This window comes from Diorhabda sublineata, chromosome 5 (genome assembly GCF_026230105.1).
Source record: "Diorhabda sublineata isolate icDioSubl1.1 chromosome 5, icDioSubl1.1, whole genome shotgun sequence".
In the NCBI taxonomy this organism is placed as follows: domain Eukaryota; kingdom Metazoa; phylum Arthropoda; class Insecta; order Coleoptera; family Chrysomelidae; genus Diorhabda; species Diorhabda sublineata.
This window is the reverse complement of record NC_079478.1, coordinates 10,149,654-10,161,206: the sequence shown is the minus strand read 5'-3', so window position 1 is coordinate 10,161,206 and position 11,553 is coordinate 10,149,654. Positions and strand designations below refer to the sequence as shown.

Genomic DNA, 11,553 nt, shown 5'->3' with positions numbered 1-11,553 from the left:
CGATAAAGGGATGACTCTTCTGAAGAACTTTGGGAATTGGTACGTTTTCATGGTCCTACTTGCAATATTTCTTTAGTGTCTAGGTCTAGCAATCGAATCTCGTTGTGATCTAAAGAGGTTAGTTGTGTCTTTATGGATAACCGACAATTTTCGCAAAACCCTCTTGGCATTCAGAGACTAAATACTAGTTGCATCAACTTTATTCGCTGAAATATGTTGAATGATGTCAGTATTTTTTGGGTCTGGTTTCTTGGGTAGGATGTTTATTCTTCCAAGGCTACTTTAATTAAAGAGTTCTAGCCATCAGTCAAAAAATATGGAGTTTTTTTAAAAATACTCTAGAGACTATCAGTTATTGGTTTTATTCAGATCTAGATCACACAATAAAAAAAGACGTTGAAACAGGGGTGTCATTGATCACGTACACAAATGTGATTTGATAAAAATATTTTTTCCACATTAATATGCTCCTAAAACATTAATTAAAAAAAATAGTGGTATATATACAATGAATTGATATATACAAACTTAGTACTCACATATTTATCAAATTTATGCACATATTAAGTAAGAACGCAACTGTGCAAGGTTTGAGGAATGGGCCATAAGAAGCTAGACAGTGTTGCCACCTGGCTCACCTGATTCATTGTCCACCAAGAAATGAATACAAGGGAGGCATTCATATGGACAATATTTTGTTTGATCAATGATACTAATTATGTTGAAAGTCACCCGGATTTATGGCATGGAAAACATTCCTTCTTTGCTGGGTGATGCAACTCCCGTTTATGATCAATATTTGAAGTGGCTATCGAAAAATCGAATAGAAAGCATTAAAGAAATTTGCTGTGCTGTTTAGGTTAGGGGCCTTCAGCTGTGCTAAATATTAAGGAATATAAAAAAATTGTTAATAAGAATAATTATATTTATAATTTTCACGAATTATGTGTCTTTAAAGCAAAGGTTCAACTAACCAAAAAGAAAACTATCTCTATCTCGATCTCGAAGGTGTTTAAATAAGCCAAAAACCCACACATTGAACCATAAGTTAACTTTTGCTGTAGAGGAAATTTAGCTATAGGTAGAAACTTTCAGCATCACCAATTCTATAAATTTGATAAATATTTTCACTATACACTACTAATAATTCAAAGAAATTATCGGTTTGCCAAAATTATATTTTGTTTCAGTCAAGAAGTCTTGGTTTCCTGTCAAAATCAAATTTTCGTCATGAGCTGAGTCATTCCTTTAGTTATTTATCTCGATCAACGGGAATCCCTGTGCCTACTAGATTATAGTTTTGATATTTCACCTCAATAGAAATAGCACAATTTAATTAGGATTAAAGAGCGGTTTAGACATTCCAATATACAATTTCTTTTTGTGTGACGATCCGAATGTAACCCCAAAAGGAAGAACGTTAACAGCTTCACGAATTTGTCAAATGGAAAAAATAGTAGCTATCAGTCAACCGAAAAGTTGCCTATGAGAGTAGGACTGGCTCAGATTTTTTAAATATCCGATCAATATCTAGAACGAGGGTTATTATATGTTGAGAAATAAAAAGAAAAAATCTATTTTATAATTAATAGTTTTATGTCGTTTTAGAATATATTCTTTTGTATACTATTTAACAAGTCTTTGGGACAGACAGTAGATAATAGCTCTAAAACATAATTTCATAGGCGACAGTAAGAACTGATGACGATAAATTTACCCTGAATCACTGATAACAAGGAGAAATCATTAGTTTTGCTCCAACCTGCTAACCTGTCCTTGGAACGGGTTTTGGAATCATTTATAGATATTTTTTGCGCAATCTCCGGCTATGCACGGTTCTGGTAACTATCAACCTAGTATTGAAAAAACCGTTCGGGAAACGGTTCACGAACGATACCTAAGTCGGTTGGAACACAAAACAGAATCGTTCGTATAACGGTAACTGCCAGGCTGGAACACGTAATCTATACGACACCGTACCAAGAACGGTTTTATGATGGGTTAGAACGAACTTATTATTAGATTTCAAGTCCCATATATTTGATTTTTTGTGTACCTTATATCGCTCTCGTTCGGATTATTTATCAATATATTCCGAATATTTGATTCCTACAATAATAAAATTTTCTTTACATTAAGTTTGTTCCAGCCTGTTAGTCGGGACCCATCAAAATTTTGATTCTAGAGCAAAGGTCAAAAAAATGAGTTTCGGAAATTCGGTGAGTTTTGTCATAAAAATACCTCAGACAAAAATTGTAGATCATAAAATTATACAAAAAATGTATCGATACTTTTTTTCCTACGAGTCACCGTTTTTGAGATATAACTATTCAAAAAATTGTAAGAGTTGTAATCGTCATAATATGCTGAAAATCGCGAAAAACTCATTTTTTGACCTTTGATCTTGAATAAAATTTTTTCCTTACAGGGGAATGTTGGGGAACTTTCAGATTTCATTTTTAATTGTATTTTAAATAATCTTACCGATTTTCAGCTTGGTGGGAATTTATGTAGCTTCACTCTTATTTTTTGGTCTAATTTGACAGGACTAATTGATTTGAGATATTTATTTAATTAGCTATTTCACGTGCTTTATTTAAAACTACGCACAAGGCACAGAGTAGTTACAGTAAATGACGACGCTGGTCCACTTTCAGCATCATCCGTGTTCATATAGCTCATATTTTAACAGCAAAGAATTCGTGGGACAGAGCTCTTTCAGAATAATGTAACGTAGCTTTTCTCTATATAATCACCATAGCGAAAGTGTATTTTTATTCTTTATTTTTGAATCAAATTATATAATTTGTACAACTTTGCTGAAATAAGTATCCAATACAAAAATTACTTATATCCACTTATTCTAGAGGTGTACAATGAGACATTTCCATATCAAAATATTAAGGTGTTGCTACTCATAAACGTATTAATGATTATTTCTATGGTATGTGTTGCCGAAAAGTATTATCATTTGAAAAAACTTTTTGCATGGTTTGTTCATTATAGCATAAAGAATGTATTCATGTAATACGTAGTAAAATAAAATCATGAATGATTAACATATATGATATTTAGCTCAAAATGTTTGAAAAATATGTTTGTTCTAATTAGTGTAATCCAATAATAGGAAAATACAAATGTTAGGCATCGAAATCCGTCTCGTGAAACGTGGATTTGTAAACATTAGACAGAAACATAAGGTTAATCGGTAGTTTGTATGTTTCAACAGGTTTGTTCCAGCCCATTAAAAAACCGTCTTTGGTACGGTGACGATTCTGCGCCATTACATGTTCCAACCGTGCGGTTACAGTAATACGAAAGATTCTTATTTGTGTTCCAACCGACTTAGGTATCGTTTGTGAACCGTTTCCGGAACGGTTCTTTCGATACTTGGTTGATAGCAAGTACTGTTACAAGAACCGTGCGTAGCCGAGGATTGCGCAGAAAATATCTATAAACGCTTCCGATAACCGTTCCAAATACGGTCCCGACTAACAGGCTGGAACAAACTTAATGTAAAGAAAATTTTATTATTGTAGGAATCAAATATTCGGAATATATTGATAAATAATCCGAACGAGAGCGATATAAGGTACACAAAAAATCAAATATATGGGACTTGAAATCTAATAATAAGTTCGTTCTAACCCATCATAAAACCGTTCTTGGTACGGTGTCGTATAGATTACGTGTTCCAGCCTGGCAGTTACCGTTATACGAACGATTCTGTTTTGTGTTCCAACCGACTTAGGTATCGTTCGTTTTAAATTTTATTTTTCATTGTATTTTAAACAATTATATATGACTACACATGAAAAAGCTCCAAGATGGGTGCTGTGTTTTAGCTTGATGCTGTTCAAAAAGAATGTTTCCATATCTTCAAGCGTAGTTCAAGTGGTTTTTTACGTTGATGTCATAGTAAATGAAACTTAATTACATTATTTTATTCCAGAAATAAACATACTGTCGGGGCAGTGTACTGTATTTCTAAGAAAGTAAGAAACTGTTTGTTCAACCAAGGAGGTCATGGTTACAGTGTTTTGGGATTAACCTTTATTTATACGCATGAAAAAAGAGGAAACGATAATTGACAAATAATATACTGATTTGCTAATACATTTTGATGCAAAATTTCCACTGCATTTGTTGAAGAAAAGGGTTTAGTTTCATTACAACAAAGCGTTTTCTCGTTTGTTCGCTCTAGTTGCAGAAAAATTAGCCGATCGACATTACAATTTATTGCCTCAATATTATCACCGTATCTAGTTCATTTTCGATAATTTTTTGTTCCCAAACTTAAAAAATCGAGAAATGAGCTAAGTATATAGGTACTGTTAAAAATAAGTGTCTCTATCCTTCTACTTCTAGTAATATATATTCTGGATGAGGTAGACGAATTGGGCCCAACTCTGTAAAAGGAGAAATGATATTTGTCGAACCATCAGAAAAACGTTGAACTTCGCATCCCTCGTGCGCAAGCCGACATACAAGCGACGCGTCGGCGTTTGGACGTCCCCATCGACTCTTAACAACCGCCCTAACCCCAGTCTCGTCAGGTGCACGGTACCTGCATCAGACTGCCCTAATGGCAGTCCTTACGCGTCGATAGACCGTATGTGATGTATTCTTTGGAACATAGTGTTAACCTTTCAAGGCGAGCTTGCAAGAACAGGACACGTTACGTGTTGTTGCTATTGTTATTGTTGTTGTTGATTGGATATTGCGATTGTTTTGCCAAGCCGCCGAATCATGCTGCCGATAGCCACAAACAAACTTCTACCAACCTTGGCGCCAACTCTTATGAATATAGCAGTTTGTATAAAACTATCTCGACATCTTCGAATCAGAGACCACCGGTTGAGAACAATGCAGACAATACAGAAAAACCGATTACTAGTTTCGTCACTGAAAAAACGGCGGATAAAAAAGAGGTGACGAGATATCCAATTATATCGGTCTCTTTCCATAGAGTAGAAACTCCATTTATCATAGCTTTATGGATTTTTTGTGCCAGTCTGTCCAAAATAGGTGAGTTGTTGTTTGTATCAGCTGAGATCCACAAGCAACTAGCTCTAATGGAGTTACGTAACATATATACAGAGAGTCTAATAGAAAATTTATCTGTTTATAGCATACCGAACTAAATTATTTATATTAAATTGAAAGTGATTTACAACTTGTTTTAATTAAACGATCTTGTTTATTATTAGATTTTCACATAAAATTTGTAGTTTGAGTGTGCGTCTGTATTTGTCAGTGTAAATTTTAAATGTGCAATTTTCTTGATATTATTGATACATTTTCTTTATTTTTGGGCTTATATCATGTGCTCCTAATCAAGAAGTTTTATGTCAAATTTCTTTTGAACATATAATTATTGAGTACTTCATTAAGTACAAATAAAATTTCTATTCTAAATTTACACATGCAAAAAATAATTAGTTTATTGTTGCATTATGTTCTAATGCTATTTATGCAATCTTCCAGCATATTATTTTTGTTATATATCTGTCGTAAATTTGGAGAAAGTCAAGGTCGACGTAAAAACTTCCACCACCAATTCAGAACTTCCCAGACCTCTCACTTTCGTATATTCTAATTTTTGTTTATATTCGGCTCTGTTATAATTTTGATATATCATCATTTTTTTGGTTTACTACTTTATTGTCATCACATTCTTTTCTTCAGTCTATGATTTTACTGATATCAATAGTTTAATTAAGGAACTTGAAATCAAGCATTTCCCTTATGAATGTGAATAGCGATTATTCGTGAAATCATCGAAATATACTTGCCCATTAAGTAATAATGAGAGAAATATTCGAAAATATTCACTCCCTTTTAGATAAAATAACTGCTACAAGTTGCAGATATGTGGCGATTTGAAAGTTATAACAATTTCAGTGGGACCTCAGGCAGAGTTTACGAAATATTGATGTTTTCTTTTTGTATAAGACAGTCGTTTAGAGAAAGAAGACTATGTGAGGATAGGATGAAGGGTTTAAATACCTAAGACAAGTCTTTCCCCAGTTAAGCAATCTCAAGTTAAAGGAGGGAATTTTTGGGCAATAATATGGATAACAAACTACCAGCACCTATTTTATGAACTTTTAGATTCCTATAAATCCAAGTTATCAGAACAATGGAAATATGGTACCAAGCGCGATAGGATCCATCCATTATGGGTAATTATATCTGGTTTTTGAGGAGGGAAGATATGACGCTCCATAAAAGGAAACATAAGCTGTGTCATAAATATATTATTTAGTTTGATGTTAATAAATTAAAAACCTTTCATATCATTTTTTAAAATTAATATTGAACATAACTATTCTGTATGTGGTTCTTAAATGTAATTAAAGAACCTTATGGCTTAAACCTTTTTTCTGGTCATGAAGATCCAGACTACTATAGTATGCTACAGCAGTATTTTTTTTTGTTTTTTGTAAGTAGTAATGACTATATATTTTATTTTTGGCATCCAAAACTGCACTACTCATAAAAATCGTACTGGTGTCATTAAATAAAATTAACGATAAAATCATATCTATAAATTGGGACATCTTGTTTTTACCAGTTCTAAAAATAGGTTCCAATAGATAAATTACATTATAAATATATATAATATAATAAAAAATTGTGATATTGTATGTGCAAAAGACACAATTCTTTGAGTACACAATATCAAGTAGTATTTAGAAGTCCTGTCGTGATAAATAACTAAAGTATTCAATTCTACAATTCTCTATTACATTTTTGTACTTCTTGGCTTTAAATATTAGCTAACGACCAAATAGTTCAAATTAACACCGTTTTTATACCCTCGCTAAAATTGCTGCTAATTTAGATAATAGTTAGCTAGAAAGAGTAATAATTTTAGAAATACTTCATTACTACATAAAATTCATTTGACTTATACGAATAATAAGAAAATAATTGAAAATGACATGACTTTTTTTTCATATTTTTTGGGTCAGCTTACAATTTTTTAGATCAACAGACTCTCTGGCTCTATTATCCCACAGACAAAGGAAACAAGAGTATTTGTCAAATTCACCTTGTAAACCCAATAACAAACAAACAAAAATCATAACAAAACCGATTATAACTTTTTTTGTCACTTTGTACTTGTCATTTCAATTGAATTCTAAATCAGACATTGGATGTTGAGTAAAATTTGACGAATATTGAAATCTTGTGGAGTAGTTGAAAAAAGATTGAGTTGAGGAACATAATAAGACGTGTTAGTGTTTAATGAATGACATATTACAAGCATTTATTTAGGGGTGTAAAAAATTTTTTAAACTAGTGAAATTATTTCACCTTAACATTGTTGTTTGTGGTTTTTATTAAATGATTGATACCACAACCTACATTCCCCCGATTAAGATGAAATACAAAATGATATTAAGAATCTCCATATTTTATGACGCTTCAGCTTTTAATGGTTAACACGGGCATATTACGGTATCAAGGTCATTATATTTCTGTTCATCTATCCTATATTCTTTCTTGGAACGTTGCCAACTTGGTCAATGATAAGAAACTAACGGTGTGTGGCTGTATAAAGAAAAAATTCGATTTTTATTATGCGTTAACTTCTAAGATACCCACAAGGGAAGTCCTTAAAATTTATCATTTTATATGAGGCATCTCCTTGTTTTGTTCTATTAATGAAATAAAGAATTTGACAAAGATTACAAGTTCTGAGGTTTCAATCCAATTATTATTTATCAATAGTTTTTTGCTTCGTGGTGCAGTATTCTGGAAGTTTTTCTTGAGTGAGTCGGAGTTTTGCCTATTTCATACTTGCATAACTTACATAATCTAATCACTGAAAAATAATAAGACAATGAATCTGCAATCAAAAAGTCAACTTACAGATTTTGAACCCAAGGATTTTTCTAGCAGAAGTAATGGAAAGAGGAGATGAATTTAGAGGTAACTTGCGAAAAGCTCGATGGATGGAGAAGGCTAAATACTCGCTCAAAATTAGGTTGTTTAAAGATTAGTTTAAATTCTCTAAGTAGGAGGAATCTGGAGTTAAGTTCACTCGTTTGTGGTGAAGAATTACATTACTAGCTTGTATTACACACAATCTACTTGTTCCATAGCAAGAAATGATTGCTATCTAAGAACTTGAAAGAGTATGAGAATGTATACTTCAAGAAGCGAAAACAACTATGAGGGAAGAAAATTACAGACGATTTTGCCGTCTTCAACGTTTTTTATCAATTACCGAAATGATAAGTGCTATTGGTGTAAACACGTTTGCTAAAATCCCGTAAAAATTTCCGAATTTGGAGAATCCTGAGCTATACACAGGTCATTGCTTCTGGAGATCATCCCCAACACTTCTTGCAAATACTGGAGTAGATATCCTAGAGCTCAAACGACACAGTGGATAGAAATCGTCGGCATTAGCGGAAGGATACGTATAGCAATCACTCAATGTTGCAAAACCAATATTTCAGGTTGCAGAAAATGACAATGTACAGATACTAAGTACTAGTACATTTAGAGAAATCACAAATCAAGAAGTAGAATTAAAAAATAATTCACTACGAAATATTTATATTGAAAATTGCAAATATTGTACATTTACTTTCAATATAATTGGTACAAATAATGTTCCAGTTAAATTATTCCTAATTACTAGCTCCTAACTTTCTCAATGTTAACCGATAGTGTTAATTAGTTATTAAATATTTTGCTCTTAAATTACGCTTTTCATTTTTCTTCAGATGATTAAAACATTTTTTTCTCATGAACGTATAAAAAATATTGTACGCAACTCGTTAGATAAATTCACGTCGGGTGCAATAAACACTTTTTACACTTGTTGCATAACTAACTATTATAACAGTCATATACTATTCGTCGAATAACATTTTTGAACGCATCATCGACTTTTATTATTCTGTGGTTAAATTTCTTTCGTTTTAGAATGCGAGAAATTGTATTATCTATTTAATAATAACATTTTCTGACTGATCTCCATGTTCTCGTCTTAGGCACTAAAACATATTTAAAGAACCCTTTCACATTGGATATGTAAATCTTGATGACCAAACTCTCGGCTGACTTTGGTACTTCTATTCAACACTGTACCGTCTAGCTCAAATGCTTCTAACCTAATCAAATGCTCGCGAAAAAGCCATCAGACACAAGGAATTTAAATATTCAATAATAATAAAAACTAATTAAATTAAATTAATTATAACGTCCATTAAAAACAAGACTGTAAACCGTCACTGTCAGCAGTTGAATTCAAACCAGATGCAAATAATGCGATGGCTTCTTTGAAATAATCAGTTTTTGTTCTTTGGTGGCCATTTTATGTGTTACCGCAGTTATTACTAAATAACATTTTCTACTTTTGTTGTAGGAATGAGTGTTATAAGCGTTTATTTGAAACTTGTCCCGGTATATCAGTTTTTCGGTTGAAATTCTTTGATACTTTTACAGTTCTTCAAGTACCAATAGATAAAGTAGACCTGTCAGCATAACAAATTACAACGTTTGCATTTTTCATCCAAATGTTGCTTCTGAAAGAAAAATGATGCGTACTTCGAAAAATTCAGAAAACGATGAACTCTTAAAACGTGCATGTGTTTTCATCCTGTAGTGACCCTATTAAAGGAAGTTTTTGAAATTATGGACTTACTCTCAGACTTTTAAGAAACACATGTTATTAATGGGGAAGAAAATCAATTCTACCAGACATGTAAGGCACCATCAAATTCAGTCAAACTTGTTAATGATGTAGCCAAACCTGGGGTAGCACTCATGGTAGAATACAATTAACTTCAGATAACAGATACAGAATAAAAACAGTATTTATTATTGTTAGTTGCGAAGCAAATATATAGACTCTAAAAATTGTATATTATTGTCTTGAAGTAAAGTTGATTAATGACAAAATTGAAAATTTATTATTTTTATGAATACTTTTAAAAATATTTATATTTTATGCGAGAAAGTATTCGTTAAAATGCAATCAAATCATTATAAATTGGACGGCATTATACGCCGTTGGTTAGACAGATGAACATAATTATAGTCCTACTTAGAACTAAGAAAAAAATCATTATTTTACCGCGTTAACTTGCTACACCTGAATATAAAATTATAAAACGTAAATAGACGATTAGAATGTATCTGCAAGTAAGGAAGTTTGGTTTAAACAGGGTACCAGACGGGAGCTGAGTTTTTTTGTATCCTATTCGTTTTTTTTTCTGGAAAACGCAATTCCAAAGCAAAAACCACAAAGGAAAATAAATTCTTTCCAGATAAAACAAAATAAAAAAACATTTCAATATAAAGTTTATAACGCATAATTATTTATTTTCTCTCAATGTATTGGAATACGTCTGAATGATGGTAGTTATTCGTTAAACAATGTAAAAACTTTTACATAAATAACTGTAATCCTTTTTAACGAGTGGAAGGAAATAGGTAGGGTGCTTCGATAAAGATTGGGAAATGTTTTTTGACCAATTTTCAAGTACCGCACTAATATACACTTACTAAATTCTATCGCACAGAAAAATGCAGTACAAAAATTTTAAAATTGTATTTAGGTTGTAAATTGAAAATGCATATCAAACTTGATTCACTACAATTAACGATACAATAAATACAAGTTACAATTAAATAAATATATCAAGTATTTGTGTTTGACACTAAGTTGACACTGTTATACAAATAAAGTGCCATGAATATATGAATGGTAAAAAATAGCTTCGTGCTAACAAATATTAGGTACACCTCAACAAGAGCTTCTCATTATTTCCTTTGCGCTATAATTTATATTGCTATGACATATATAACTGATTTAGCAGCAGAAGATAAGATTATACATATTGCAATATGCAGATTAAACTATTTTGTACAATCATAGAAGTCTCGTGGAAATGAGAATGAACTAAAAACACTAATGAACAAATGGAAGATGAAATCTAATCCAGCATATATCTAATCTTTAATTTTAAGTCATATACGAACATAATATATATATACCAAAAATATATTTATAAAAGATTGGCCATATAACGCCAATTTCTCAATTAAATCTACACCTTTAATCCAGTGAGTTCCAAATTTTTTCAAATCATCCGAAAAATAATTTTTCGTGAAATAGTCGTTTGTCTCTGCAATAATCACTTCGTTTTTCTGAAATCGCTTCATACCCAGCCATTTTTTTATGTTTAGGAACAGAAAGTAATCGGAGGTAATAGCAGACCAATGAAAAGTGCATTAGAAAACGGACCTTCTCCTTCGTCCGTGATCATATGATGTGATCCATTATTTTAAAAACAATATTCAGTTAGCAGTCGAAATTCATTTTTTTCCGGATTTCGCTAACAACAGACACAGTTGACTATTAAAACAGATCTATCTGTAAGATTTATGAAAAATTTTGACCGATGATATCAGAAAGACGGCGGATACTAATAGTATAATCACCATAGCAAAAGTGTGGACCTCTGGAAAGTGACCTTTTCATAAAACTTTTCTCGTATATAATTCAAGAGGAAATGAAATACTTCA

At 31.8% G+C, this 11,553-nt stretch overlaps 1 protein-coding gene across 4 annotated transcripts in view; it reads left to right on the top strand.

The window, feature by feature from the left end:
* Positions 1-4,545: 4,545 nt before the first annotated feature.
* LOC130444363 (probable Na(+)/H(+) antiporter nhx-9) overlaps positions 4,546-11,553 on the top strand; it is a 48,986-nt gene continuing 41,978 nt past the window's right edge. For 3 of the 4 annotated variants that reach the window (XM_056779455.1, XM_056779454.1, XM_056779453.1), the window contains exon 1: positions 4,569-5,028. In XM_056779455.1, coding sequence (XP_056635433.1) covers positions 4,620-5,028 — 409 coding nt within the window. In that variant the 5' untranslated portion in view covers positions 4,569-4,619. Of the gene's footprint in view, positions 5,029-11,553 lie in introns of all 4 variants that reach the window. The other variant, XM_056779452.1, reaches the window with a different exon arrangement.